This window comes from Embiotoca jacksoni, unplaced genomic scaffold (assembly GCF_022577435.1).
Source record: "Embiotoca jacksoni isolate LCO1_2020_lvr unplaced genomic scaffold, fEmbJac1.0.p SCAF_47, whole genome shotgun sequence".
NCBI classification, from domain to species: Eukaryota; Metazoa; Chordata; class Actinopteri; family Embiotocidae; genus Embiotoca; species Embiotoca jacksoni.
In genome coordinates, this window is record NW_027185400.1 from 789,130 (window position 1) to 803,723 (window position 14,594).

General features: G+C 43.6%; 2 protein-coding genes across 2 annotated transcripts; one reads left to right on the forward strand and one right to left on the reverse strand.

The window, feature by feature from the left end:
• Nucleotides 1–316: 316 nt before the first annotated feature.
• On the reverse strand, nt 317–13,453 carry zpax4 (zona pellucida protein AX 4). Its single transcript, XM_069169776.1, is given in 23 exon segments — nt 317–1,099; nt 1,914–2,002; nt 2,097–2,199; nt 4,288–4,430; nt 4,534–4,688; nt 4,735–4,802; nt 4,927–5,099; nt 5,329–5,446; nt 5,530–5,735; nt 5,803–5,923; nt 5,995–6,351; nt 6,690–6,898; nt 6,975–7,071; nt 7,159–7,329; nt 7,409–7,477; nt 7,565–7,705; nt 7,815–7,942; nt 8,542–8,631; nt 8,715–8,735; nt 11,610–11,612; nt 11,753–11,871; nt 11,958–11,968; nt 13,448–13,453. Coding segments are annotated over 23 exon segments (3,381 nt in total).
• A 116-nt stretch (nt 13,454–13,569) lies between these two features.
• Nucleotides 13,570–14,365, forward strand: sst5 (somatostatin 5). Its single transcript, XM_069169895.1, has 2 exons — nt 13,570–13,825; nt 13,955–14,365. The coding sequence occupies exons 1-2, from the start codon at nt 13,697–13,699 to the stop codon at nt 14,165–14,167; spliced, it is 342 nt and encodes a 113-aa protein (XP_069025996.1). The 5' UTR covers nt 13,570–13,696; the 3' UTR covers nt 14,168–14,365.
• The last annotated feature ends 229 nt before the right edge of the window (nt 14,366–14,594 follow it).

The window sequence follows — 14,594 nt, forward strand, 5'->3', positions numbered from 1 at the left end:
TACAATATGTTGTAAATTATGAGGGGAGAAGGGGGGGGGCATTTCGCCTTCAAAACAGTAGTCGTGCTTTTAATAAAAACGTTACGTCTTTTTAGCGAGGTGTGTGTTTCTCAGTCACAAAGGCGCAACATTTTAAAGACAGGTTTTTTATTTGGTTTTCAAGAGGGAAATAAATACTTGGCTCAATGGGTTTTTTTCCCCAAGTTAAAGGTTTTTCCAGAGCAACTGTTGTAGAAAAAAAAAAAAAAAAGAAAGAAGAAAGAAATCTTTAAAAACACAACTAGGAGGCAGAATGAGAGTCTGGTGTTTGAGACGATCACAGCCTGTTGTCCACGTCTCCCAGGCTGAGGAGCGCCTCCACGGCGATCAGCTCCGACTCGGAGAGCTCCCTCCACAGCACCTGTAACGACTCTCCAGAGACTCTCGACGTGCCCCTCGTCTTCGAGGACAGCGAAGGCGGCGAAGATGACGCCGAGTTGCCTCCGAGACCCGGCGGAGAAGGATCGGCCGCGCTCCCGTCCGCGGGCCGAAGGTTCGAACGGGTGGAGCCGGCGACGTTTTCGGCGACATCGTCAGCGCAGTCGCCCGTTTCTGGGGAAGTTTTCGATTTTTGTCGTCTGTCGGGTCTCTGGCACGGCACAGGATCCGTTTTATTTGGGCTCTGGCTCCTCAATGAGGTGTCCCGCCTCTGGTTATAGAAACTCATGAGAGTGTTGGCCGCTTCCAGCTCTATATCCGACCAGCGTCCTCCCTCATTCCCACAACAGGTCTCCCTCGCACGCGGCGAGTCCACGGATACAAGCCGAGGCGAAGCGGACGGACCGAACGGTCCGAGGACGGAGTCGAGCGGCGGCCGGACGACTCGGGACGGGTCCGCTCGCGCAGCTCCATCGAGGTGGTGCAGCTTCAGCAGATTAGTGACCGCCTGGTCCTCCTCCTGGGTGAGGTTGACGACGACTCTTCGCGGCGGCGGCGGCGCGGCGGGTGTTCTCCAGGTGGGGCAGCCCAGCGGTCTGGTGGGGTACGGCCCGTATCTGAAGGGGTCCGGGTGGATCGGCGGGGCCACGCAGGCGGACATGATGGGTGGTGGAGTAACGAGCTGAGAGCAACAAGACACCTGAGTGAAAAAAACACTTGCAAAAAGTCTCGTTTTGTGTGGTGGCTTTGAAAAATAACCTGCCAGTAACCAGAGTGATGTAACAGGATGGTGGTTTTTTCTCTTTGATCCTTGGTCTCAATTTCCTTCCCCTGGATTTAGGGTCTTAGCACTGAGCCGATCTTATTAAATGTGCCCGTCTGAGCCCCTCCATAAGCTCCACCCTCTACACCTCCACCTCCACAGACTGGATGAACCCCTCCGTTTAGTCCACACAAAAAACTCTCTTCACTTTTCATGCCTGAAATCACAGCATGTTCTGACCACTGTTGCACTTTGTGATCTGGAGTCTCTAAAGTTGTATGCGTGGTTTAATATTAGTAATCTTTCACTATTTAGTCCATTCATTTACATTAATAACATTAAAAAAAACAGCATTGTATAAGATTAAGGAAGGCAGAGTAACATTTTAATTAAAAAAAAAAAAAAAATGACGCATTATTCACAATTAAAAGTATTCTTCAAGGATATTTGGGACCGACTTAGAAACACATTTACTAGATAAAAAGCACCATGAAATATTTATGAACACAAAGAAAGAAAATGGCATTAATAATATTAGTTTTGTGTATGTTTACAGTTCAGATTTTTTTTTTTTAATCCTATCACATTTTGGATGGGAATTAAAAAAAAAAAAAAAGTGTTTATGTTGCCATACAGGTCCTAAAAAACCCCCCATTGACGCTGGGATATGGATGAGTGTCTCCATGGCAACTGGTGTTTTTACCATGTGGGGTTTTACAAAATCCTCACTTACCTGCAACCCGCTCAGCATGCTGGGGATCCTCCCCCCAAAGCCATCAAAGGGGTCCGCGTAGAATAAATCTGCGGGGATGATGGGGCGTGCTGAGGATGTGACATCATCAGATAGTCACCATAAAAAAAAAAGGTCGGACAGTTATTTTTAAAAAAAACTTTTTTTTTTATTTCAGGGACTCACCTGCTTGTTGCTGCGCAAAATCTGCAGACATGTACATGGGCATGTAGGAGGGGTGATGCAGGGTCCTGTTGGAGAAGGGGGGCATGACTCTCTGCCTGCATCTCTACGAGGTGGAGAAACATCACACATGATTTTTAAAAAAAAATCACCTCCACCGCCGGTGCAGGGACTCGCAGTGGCGTCAAAGTAAAAGTTGAAGAGGTGCAAACACAGGAAAAACTCACGTCAAAATGTCCGTCCCTGGAGCTCATGGTCGTTCAGCGTTGGAGCACGAAGACGGTTAAAAAGTTGCATGAAAAAGCGGACTCACGTGGTGTCAAAATGAAAAACAAAAGAAACAAACACGCTTTCTTTGCTGCGTTTCTGCCGAGGCGTGACAACTAGCGACCCCTGCCGGTTGACCCCAGAAACCCCGTAGCAGAGCATTCAAACACACGAGCGCACTAGATGTCTTTTAAGTGGACTTTTTTGTTTGTTTGTTTGTTTGTTGTTTTTTGTTGTTGTTGTTGTTGTTGTTGTAAACGAAACATTTAAGTCAGCACCAAATCCTCATAATCCCGCATTCACCCACAGAGTGTCCGGTGCCGGGACATTTACCTTCAGCGGACATCTCCACCGGTCACAGGTGGCACTAATGAGGGCTCGTGCCCGTAAAGAGCCGCGACAGTGAACCCAGCACGCGCATCAGCAGGAGCTCAACTAATTGGGACGCAGCCTTCATTAACGCACCTGCGCTGCTGTCTCCGCCTCAAAATACACCTTCACGGTTAAATTCATCCCACAAATCTACTTGAAACATCGATTAGATGCAGACTCTGCATGCTCATGAGAAGGATCTGCAGGTTAGTGACAGTAGGGACTGATTATTGAAGGTGTCCTCAAACGTCCACTTTTACGTTTCCAACATGTCACCGTCTTTACTTTTGCTGTTAAACTCTTTTAGAAAATGTTTTTTTTAAACTGATGTTTACATGTGGGTGAAGCAGCGATGCTGAAGTCACTTTTGAAGAAGTTGAAATTATGAAACTCTACATTTTCAAAATGTATTTAAGTCCAACTCCTCGTGTGTTGAGCTGGAGTTGATTTATTTTATTTTATTTTTTTTAGACCTCACTGCAGTTATCAACACAGTTAAGCAGTTTTACACGACTCCCACAGCAGCTGCTCCCTTGTTACCGTGGTTACTACAGACAGGTGGAAGTACTCCTGATGAAGTAAAAGCAGCAACACCTGAATGAAAAAAATATATGGTCCATTACATCTCCTGCATTCAAGATTTTACTTAAAATTAGTCAGCAAAGTGTACTTAAAGTATCAAAAGTAAAAAAAAAAAAAAATGCATTATGCAAATTGGCCAGTGTAAAGCATAGTATTTATTGTAAAGGCTATACATTATTGGTATATTGACTCAGACATTTGAGCAGCATTTTAATGTCATGATGCTATTTAAAAGTTGATCATAGTTTTTGCATAAAATGTTGATTAGAAAAGCAACTATATTTTTGAATTAAATTTGGGTCAGTAAAAAGTGCAATATTGCCCTCTGAAATGCAGTGTGTGTGTGTGTGTGTGTGGGGTGTAAGGCGGGTGGACTTATACTTCAGCAGAAAATAAATACTCAAGTACACAACTGTCCAGCTGGAAGGAACCAAATATCTTAAACTGAGTGCATCAGGCAGACATAAATATAAACATGCAGAAAAACACCTTTGGTTTCTCAAGTTTATGGATAAACGTAAAACTAGATTCTAACGGTCTATAAAGTAGCAGTGGAAATATATTGTGATGCATTGTGTGTAAAAAATGGCCCTTTTTATAATAATGTTATTACTGATGCATTAAATGTTGCAGATGGAACCAAACTTTACACGTTTTGTTTTTTTTGGTAAAACCTTGACCAGCAGAGAAATGTAGAAACAAGCTGACAGATTCTAGAGTCAAAAGTATGTAATTCCCCAGTACAGATGCAAGCAGAGTTGACCAACATTAGTTTGTCTTTGTAGTCGTTGATAAGTCCAAAACACAACAATTTATGAAACGGCTTTATTAAATTCAAATTCTTTTTTACATATTAAAAGTTATTTCCTTCACATGTCTTATGTTATGACGACGATTCGGCACCTGGAAAGAGAAATCACAACATGTAGCAAAGTGAGAGCGCACATCTTAAATATAAACTTTAAACTGTCACCTTTCTGAAAGCTGCAGAATTATGAACCCGATGCACTTTGATGTAATGTGCGGGCGGGTGGTAGGACGGCATGTAGATGAGGGGTTTTCTAGTTGGTTTTGTGGTGGCTAGTGTGGTGGGCTCGACGGTGGGATGGTGCAGACCTAAAAGAACAGATTCAAACTGTTCAAAAGTCAAATATAAATGATGGACAGCTGATCACATCCAGGCGGGGAAAAAAAAGACAATAAAAAAACCTCACCGTACCTGCTGAGGGCTTCGTAGTGAAGATGATTCTGCCCACGCCGACCGTGTCGGAGTCAAATCTGTACTTTGAGAAGAGGCTATGGAGGCTAGCCAGAGGATACGTGCACTGCACGAGCACCCTGAAAGACGAGGACAATTACACCGTCATGGATCGACTGCAGAAACACTTTATTCTGCTGGTGGAGAGGAAATATCGAGTACCTGTTCGTGTCCAGGTGGTTCTTGTTGAAGAAAATCTCATTTTGATAGATCACATTTTCCTTCCTCAGCTGCAGGGAAAAGGAGCAAAGTGACAAGTCAGTTTGTCTTCAGTTATTAAATATGGAGGTGAGGTAGTGCAGGAAGGATTTCATCTCCATCAGCGCGTTTTATTTAAACTGGCATCTGCACTACCTTGACTATGGAGCCACAGCTGTTGAGCAGGAAAGAGAAGAGAGCCCTGGTGTCGTCTGCTTCTTCGGGTCCACACTTTTTGTCCATCAGGTTGATTCTTCCCAGGATCGCGCCGCTTGGGATGACTGCAGACAGGTTGGCCAGCACGGTCATCCTCCCATCAGTCGAACACACTGCAGAGACGAGTTCGACAATCAGAGTCGGCTATACATGTAGAAAACCCAGGGTTCTCCCTACCATAACACCTGAGCCAATGTCTGTTGTTTTGTTCAAATAAAAGTTGCAATGATGGTCCACAATTATGGGGAAAATGCAGTTTTTAAAAGACCTCCCACTGAGCACTCCAGAAACTGAAGGAAAAGGCTGCAAACGGTTAAAAAAAAAAAAAAAAAAAGTTCTTACTGATGAGTTCTGTAGAGAAGAACGGACACGTCTTCACAGTGGAGGCCTCGAGCACAGAGGTATACCGATCCTTTACAAGGATCTCAAAAGTGCCAGAAAATCCCTTCAAAGTAATGGCCTAAAAAAACAACAACACTTCAGTCATTGCTGTCCAACTTTAACACCTGATGCTTTTGTTTCGTCTCATTTCCCTCATCTCACCTCGTATTTATATCCCAGAGAGAAGAGCGGCACACTGAGCCGCAGACTCTGGCTGTCGTTGCTCATGACGTAGCCGTGCTGGGCTGCCAGCTCCGATGTCAGCGGGTCCGAGCCGATGCTCATCTCCCACAGGAAGTCGAAAGGCCGGTGGTCCAGCTTGAAGCTGATCCCCAACTCGGTGCAGACGGCGTCCAAGGCCGGAGGAGCTGTCAAACACGGGCATCGTTAAGGCTTCGGCTCGATGTTCACACAGACGGGATCGCTATGACTTACAGACGTCGGTGAACAAGGCCACGACGGAGGCCGGGTGGTAATAAGCTTCAGTTTCAGAGTCAACAGTCAGGGTGTAGTTGATGTCCAGCTTGTACTGAAGAACTGCGTCTTCCTTGGAGAACTTAGGAGACAGAAAATGTCAAAGCCGAGAGCAGGACGACGCTGCCCTGCTCGCACAACTGAGCCTTTTACCTGCTGGATGACGTCAGGATGGTTGAAAGGAACCTTCAGCGTGTAGCCGCGCGTGTTGTTTGGCTGTCGAACCTCCGTGACGGGGAAGAAGCTCGCGTTCCTCAACGGCGCCGGGAAGTCTCGTCCGTTCAGCTGCACAGACGTCAGCTCGACGTCGTCGGGGACATTTCCGAGGTAGACGGTGAAGGAACGCTCTTCGGGATCGGTTTGGTTGGCGGTGAAAAGCAGGCGGGGCAGCAGGTGAGTGATCAGAGTCCGGTGAGATCGCACCGCGGTCTGGACGTGATTGTCCATCAAGGTTTGCACCAAGTAGAGGTGGAAGACGTAAAACTCGTAAAGGTCGCCCATCACAACGCTCTGAAACAGACAGATATGTTGGTCTGATTTAAAGTGTTACTGTAAATAAATGCTGGTAGGCGACACGAACCTGATAACTAACGGTCACAAATATATACTCAGGGATAATATCAGTATATTTCAGATATAATGTAAATGTATTTAACACAACAGAAGACTTGTCATCTGCTATTCAACATCTCAATCTAATCCAACATGGTACAAACCCAAGTTTAAATTATGCATTTTAAATCATACGTGCATATCCTCATACAGGGACGCTGGGTTTATTTTTTTAAGTACCCGAATGTGTCTGTGCAAAAACAAAACTACAAACTACACATGCCGTGTCCTCTGACCTTCCTGAATCCTTCTTCAGCATCGCGGGGGATGCCGATTTGGACGGCACCGTCGTGCTGCTCCACCACGTAGCCCCTCCGCTCCGCGACCTCCTGCGCCACGAGCTCGCCACCGAGGCCAACTTTGATCTCCGTGCTGTTGTGATCGGGGTACAGCGCCTCCGGAGTCTCCCACATCATGTAGCCGCTGTGGTTGTAGACTCCTCCATCTGCGGACGCACCAACGCTGCAGTTTCATTGAAGTCAAGTGACAAGAGGGAAAACTAGGAGGCCGGTTGTACTGACGCATGGAGCAGGCGGCCACCAGGTCCACCATGAGGACGACCCAGCCATGTCTGGAGAACACGGTGGCATGGATCACCTCGACTGGAACGCCAGCCACCTGGAGGGAGACTCTGCTTATTAAAACCTGCTCTGGATGGATGCTTCACAGACAGACGGACTCCAGCAGCGGGGTTTTTTATTTTACCTCCGTGCTGAATGAGTCAGGTTGTCCGTACGGTGCACGAAACACGAGCCTCCCATCCGACAGGTCAAACGTGTAGCCCTTCTTCCGAGCCTGGGAGAGGTTCATGGGCGGCAGATGCTCCTCTTCTCTTTGAAACATCACCTGCCAGTCTGAGGTGGTGGAGCCGTGTGCCTGGAGGAGACAATTAAAATCTTAAAAAAAATAAAGACTTCACGAAGTGAGAATTTCATTTGTTGGTTTGAGACGTTACAAGTTCGAGAGCTTTCCAATCGTCCTTCTTTGTTCCAACTGGACAAATAATGTCACCCCTCACGGTCACCTGCAGAGAAATCACAATGAACACCCGAATCTATTCCACAGGGGGAAAACAAAAAAAATAAAAATATGACGACATATCCGAGCTTACTTCCATGTAGTTGACCTCACAGGTAACCTCTCTGGGAGACCAGGGGAGGGACGGGGAACAGGTATTGTTCAGTGCATAGGTGGCCTCTCTCCCATTGTGGTTCGTGATCAGTTTGAAATTGAATGTGAAGATTTCATCGTCCTGAAAGACGGGTTTTAAAAAAAAAAAAAAAAAAAAAAAAAAAAAGTCTTTTGTTATGCCACAACTAGTTCGTCCAGTTATTTATCTGTACGAGACCATTTGTACGTACTTTGCTGTGAGTGTGACAGCTGAAGTAAGAAGCTCGGAGTTCCACGCGGCCCGACAGAGGGAGCACAACGACGCTGTAGCCACACTTTGCTTCGTACTGCTCAGTGATGGCGTACACGCCCGTTCTGTCTGGAAGAGATGCATCAACACAGCCGTCAGTCCTCGAGAGCACACCGTGGAAATGTCACATTTTGCCTCAACTACGCGTGAAAAGTACACGCATGTAACCCAGGAGATCAGTGTTTAAGTTCATAATCAAGCAAAAGTCATAGATTTCTTATAGGTAGTAACAAGTTACTTGCATGACATACGTTAAAGTAAGTGACATGCATAATGCTGCTCGAGTAAAAGTACTTATTTTAATCCTGACCCTGATCTTTTCTGATTCCTAACCAAGTGGTTTCTGCACTGTAACTTTAGTGCACACGAAGCAGTAAAGTCCAAGTAGGGAGATTTCTTCAACCTAACCATGTGGGTTTTATTGCCACAACTAGTCGCAGCAAAACGACACTGACACAGCATGTTGTGTTGGACTGAAGGATGCATGACGTTAGTGGGAGACCAGATTGAATTAAGACTTTAAATCCCTTCAGTTCAAGTGAACTATCTCACTTCGAATTTAATATTTCACTAATTAAATGGGTGCTCGCCAGATTTTTTTTTTTTTTTTTTTTTTTTTAAATAGTTCAGTCCCCTGCAGCAGATGGTAGGTGATAATTAAGCCTCACCAACAGCTTCAAAGTGAGGATCCTCTCCAGTGAAGGACAGATCAGCAGCTATCGAGAAGTAATGATCATGACACTCCATCTGAAGAACTCCTGCAAGAACAAACAGGTTAGGAATAGAGATTACATATTAATTATTGCAGGCTTTTTAAAAAAAAACAACAACATGTATTTACCATGTGGGATGACATCACATCCTGCGGTTGACCACAGAGAAAGCAGTAAAGCCACACTGAAACACAAACGCATGCGTGACGTCAACATCTCGGTACAGACGGGACTTCGTACATTTTAAGTTTCCACCGAAACAACTTACAGCAGGCTGAACTTCAAAGTCATGGCCACTGATGTGTCTAAAGCCAGCCTGGCTGCTAGCAAACTACACACGCAAAAGTAAATCACTGGGGTGGTGCAACACTTGGGTGGTGCAACGACGTGGTGCCTTCTCCTTCTCCTGCTTTTCAACCGTCTCCTTTTCCCCTCCAACCAACCAGAGGCTTCACCCCATGGGTAGCCAATTTGCAATCAGGCCCTGCTTCAATCAGTGGACTCCCTCCCCCCCCCCCCCTTTTTATTTTATTAGCAGCATTTTGCACAGGTGTTCCTAATGACGTTACCATGGTTACCTCCAATTAAGGAGTCCCAGTGAACCATGGCAGTGCACCAGCATGCTCAGTACCGAAGGCTGGAACTGGGACACCAAAATGCAAATTGGACTTTATTAACGATACTAATTCTACGTGTGCTTCCTGTGCTCTGATGTGCCATTAATTAAATTAATTAATTATCTAGCAATAAAAAAAATTTTCATTGTCTCATATTGTCAATTCTTGCGGTAAAAAAAAAAAAAAAAATCTACAGTGAACTTTTGCATTCAGGAACAAATTCTTCATTCAAAAAGAATTTGTTTTGGTTTTATAGTCCTCAATTTAACTTGCATTTATTTATTTGAATGTTTAGAAGAAAAACTCGAGTATCTAATCTGAGGAAGAACTGGCAGCGATTTGATTCCAGCATCTCATGTATTGTATAATTTTAGTTTTGGGCTAAAATACACAGTTTAGTACACACTGCAAAGTATTATGTAGAATTACATAAAATGGATTTTGGACAAAGCGGATGCTTCCTCCACCAAATGTTTTCTGGGGGTGTATGCAGCTGTTTCCACTTTCCTTACATGCAGTCCATCTCTCGCAGGACCTGTAGATCACTATGGGGAGCAAGTCGTCCAAAAAATAAATACCGTCATCGGTTTGTTTTTTTAAACAGTTTTCACTCCCAGAGAATATAAAGTTTACAGGAAAAATATAAAATGTTAAAATCTCAAATCTCTTTTGATCCATAACACACAGATCCTTTAAATTAACGAGGTATTGTTCTCACAGTTAACAAATAGAAGGCTACAAGTCGAGTTCCTTAGTTATCCTGCTGAGGTTTTCATTTTGATGGATTCGCATCCTTTTGCAGACAGGAAAAATAAACTATAACCTGGAACAAGAGTCCCACTAAGACCTTCTCTGCTGCCTGGTTGGTGCTTTTTGAGGATTTCGCCCCACGCCGTACCTTCAAAGTGAAATGGAGACATCGAGCCGAGGAAGCTGGACTTGACAGACATTTGGTCTGAAACATTTCTGAAAATATAAAGAGTGACATCAATTCTCAACCAACTCAAAAAAAAAAATTCATGTTTGAGCCCATATTATCTTTTTACTGTGATCGTACTGTGGTGACATAAATCAGTGTATTTACATCTGTGGGGAAACTGCTGTAATTTAACATATACCATGAATTGAATGACTTTATGTGGGCTTGTGTGTAAATTTGCCATATTTGACGTTGTAAACTCATGAATAAAGTATGACTTCCGGCCATATCTACCTGAGGAACTTAAGCAGCAAAGCAAAGTGCCAAAACAGGAGCAGCTATTAAACTGACGTCATTTTTGTCAGACTCACCAGTTAATTGAGAAGCTAATTAGCACATTACCTCCGTTTTTCTTGGACGTCCTCTTTATAAACACACGTGATATACTAACTATAATTAACCCTTAAAGTAAATTCACTGATATTTCTGTAGACATTTGAGTTAAGTGCTGTGTCTGACACCGAAGTAAGGCGCTGAAAGAGAACACGGTCCTACAGTGACACCTAGCGGTCAGAGGGTGACTCGTCACTTTATTACTGACTTGGAAACTAGTGCAATGGACCGATGAAGCCAAAGATTTTGCTGTTCAGTCACAGAGAATAAATTTGGAAACACGAAGAAGCCACATTTGATGAAAAGATGAGAGGAACACTGTTAAATGTTAATCACGAGGGTGAAAATCCTTCTGCAGCCACAGGAAGCACTGATGACGGGATGAATAGATTCCACTAAATATCAAAATGTACAAATATCAAGCAGTCAGTAAAAAACAAACAGTGAAGCAAAGGAGAGGTTGGTCTCAACAACAGGACAAGCATCCGACATCAAAATCCAGATTTAAGAAACACACAGTTAAAGAGAGACAGATAAAATAGAGTCCAACAATATCTATAAACACTTCAGTTTAATTTTCCTGGTTGTCTTGAGCAGAGGATGAGAGTTTATCACACTAGATGATGTTTGATGGATATTATTACGATTATCTCACAGCTGTTGCTGAGTTTAACAGTTATTAAGACAAGAAATGAGAATAAAATGCACCTATTACCATTTTATGAATAAGTGAAAATCACATAAACTCAAGCCAAACGATAAAAAAAGGTCCTATATTCAACCAGAATTCTGTCGATTTTTCACATCTATTTGTCTGATAGTGTGAAATATTGCTCTTAATTCAGGGCTGCCAAATTTTAAATCAACATCATAAAACTGTCTTTTTAAAAACAATCTTCTCTAAATGTAAAGTTTTATCAAATGTGGTGAAGCACTAAGAATGAAAGACTTAGATCATGAAGATAATTTACATTAAGGGCCATTGTTGTGGCAGTATTTTCAGTAAATATGACTTAATAATAATAATAATAATACATTTTATTTAAGTTGCATAAGTAAAGTGCAACTTAATTCTAGAGCTCGTTGTAACTCACCAGCTGGAAATACAGAATAAAACAGAAAACTTAACAACAACATGAAGGATACTAAAGAGTCAAACATAAATCAGCAGGAGGAGTTTCTTCTTCCTGGCTGATTAAAAGATGAAGATGCTTATTAATCCTGACGAACTGCTGACACATTGACACCCTTTTTACATCATGCAGCAGCAGGTACGGAGGCAGCGGATGTGGGATGCGTATGATCGTCACCGTGCTGGACTCCTCTCCTTCGTCCACAGCGGACACAGCTGGACGCCTGTTGACACCGCATCTCGCACGACTTGGAAAATGTTAGTTTAAGTCAAGTCGTGTCACGATTAACTAACGAGTAATTGCACTTACGAGTGAGAGTCCTGCGGAGAAGACACAGTCACAGGAAAGGTCACCAGCTATTTAAAGACTGAGATGTGAAAATGATTCTTGGTCCATTTTCTTGGGCTCGTTGAAGCACTGATGGATGCCATTTTCATGACTGAAGTTATTCAGGATAAGAATAAAGAAATCAAAATTGTAAAGCCTTCTTCTTAATTTGCAATATTACAAAAATTTGAAGTGTATTTTCATACTTGGTTTATAATAACATGGTCAGTTTTTTGAGGGGGGGTTGTTGTTAAGGTTACTTTTGAAATGTGAAAGGTTACAGATTATGAGTTACCCTGTTCAGAATTAAGTAATGTGACTATTTTAATTATTTTTGTCAAAGTCATGTAACTGTTGACATTTTATTACTTTTCAAAAAATAATTTAAACTGGTCATTAAAGCTGAAAAGTCCCCCAACACTTCTCAACAATGACTACTATTAATTAAACTGCTGTTCACAAGGTTTTTACACTGGTTCCTGAATAATTATTTTTTTTGAATGACCTTTTTGATCTCTTCATCTTATCCGCCAAGTGGCCAACTGAGCAATTTCATTGGCAAATACAAACAAGAGAACCAATAAAAAAATAAAAAACAAGGATCAAAATTTGATGCAAAGCAACAGAATGAAAATTAGATTCGACATACAAACCTTTCCTGAAAAATAAATCCTCCGATGTAACCCCATTTTGAAAAGTAACCGTAATTTAAATACACATACTTTTTCTCAGTAACAGATGACAATGACATTTATTCTGTTATTGAACCACATAACTCTGTTACTTATGAAATAAATTACTCAGATTGAGCGGAGGGGCGCACCCACTGACCTTGCGGCCCCCTTGTGGGGTCCCAACCCTCCGGTTGGCAACCAGAAAACTAAGGTATCATCAAGGTTCATCATGCATCTTGTTTTTAAGGTTTAAAATCTATTTTCCTATTTAAAAAAACAACAAAAAAAAAAAACCACAGATGTGACAACTACTTGTTCTCATTTATGCAGTCTGACATTTAGATATGAATTCCCTTTTATTGTCCTGTGACTCAAAGCGGTGGTGGGGGAGTGTTGACCTGGTCAGCAGCCTCATTAACATTTGAGTCACATTGTGTCATTAACAGAGCCGCTCAGCGCGCGGGCCTCACGTCGTGCTGCGGACCCCGACAAAGCCGGTGTGGCTAATTATGACTGACGGAAGTTAAGTTCCCATTAGGTTTTTATTATATCGAATTTATTTTTTGTTTTTGTTTTTTTTTGCATCTCGTAGTTCAGATTAAAAGTCACTGCAGAATGAGGAACAAATCAACACTGTAGTCATCTCTGGGAGGTTTTGTTGGTTTTGTTTTGGTTGCTGCTTTGTCGTCACGGTTAATGATGACCTTATCCTGTCCAGTGACACACACACACACACACACACGCGCGCACGCACACGCACACACACACACACACACACACACGCACACACCTCCTCACCCCCATCGCGGCCAGTCTCCTCCACCAATCACGTCCTTTTGTTGGCATGAGGATGAGGAGGACTTGAAGATGAAGAGGCCTCTTTATTAGCTCATCACGTCTTTACTTCAACAGTGATAACACTCGTCTCGTCCACCTCCACGCGTCCTTCCGCATCACCGGCGTTTGACAGCAGAGGAGGAGAAGAGCTCTGATCGAGGAGGAGAGGAGCTCTGATCGAGGAGGAGAAGAGCTCTGATCGAGGAGGAGATGCTTCGCTCTCTGGTGCAGCTTCTTTTGGTGGCCCTGTGCTCGTCCGTGCTGCCGCAGCAGGTCGGCTGCGCTCCGCACGGCGACCTGCTGGTGGAAACACTGAGAGCAGACCTCACAAGCGACAAGGTGAGTCACTCAAAACGGGTCGAAAATGAACCATTTCACGTGATAACAAACACCCACCTTCTCTGGACCGCTTCAAACTCGCAGGGAGCGTCTGAAGAACTTGTTGAAGTCTCCGTCTCCCCCCTTTAGGCTCTGACTCGCTTGCTCCTGCTGAAGTTTATGTCTGACCTGACCGCAGCGAAAGCAGGCGAGCTGCTCCGCGACCTGGAGGAGGTGGAGGAGGAGGTGGAAGAGGAGGCGGGAGGCAGGGAGGAGGTGATGAAGCGACACCTTCCACTCTCCCAACGAGAGCGCAAGGTGGGCTGCCGCAACTTCTTCTGGAAGACCTTCACCTCGTGTTGACGCGAGACCAGAGCTGTTGAGGCTGGAGTAGTCTTGATTTTAAGAGGAGAATTTAACCTCCACGTTTGCTCACTTTGTGGATGATCTGCTGCAATATAACAGGATGTTTTGGCAGCATGCAGTAATAAAGGTTGTATATTTAAAAGACTGGCAGGGATGTACACAGTGTTTGAAATAAAGTTTTCTGATTTAAAAGGGCGTGTTGGTCAGGCTGTAAACTCTGTAAACTTTGTGTATAGAGATCCATTTAAACAAGAAGGGGTGAATTTAAAGCAGAGGAAATGAGACATCCCCTTTTGAATCTATCCTGGAACCTACATTTCCCATAATGATCCCAACACCAGCTGATCTTCGACGTCTCACGTTTCTGAGCCCAAGCGTCATCCCCAGAGGACGTCCAGAGTTTTCAGACTGAACGGTAACATGA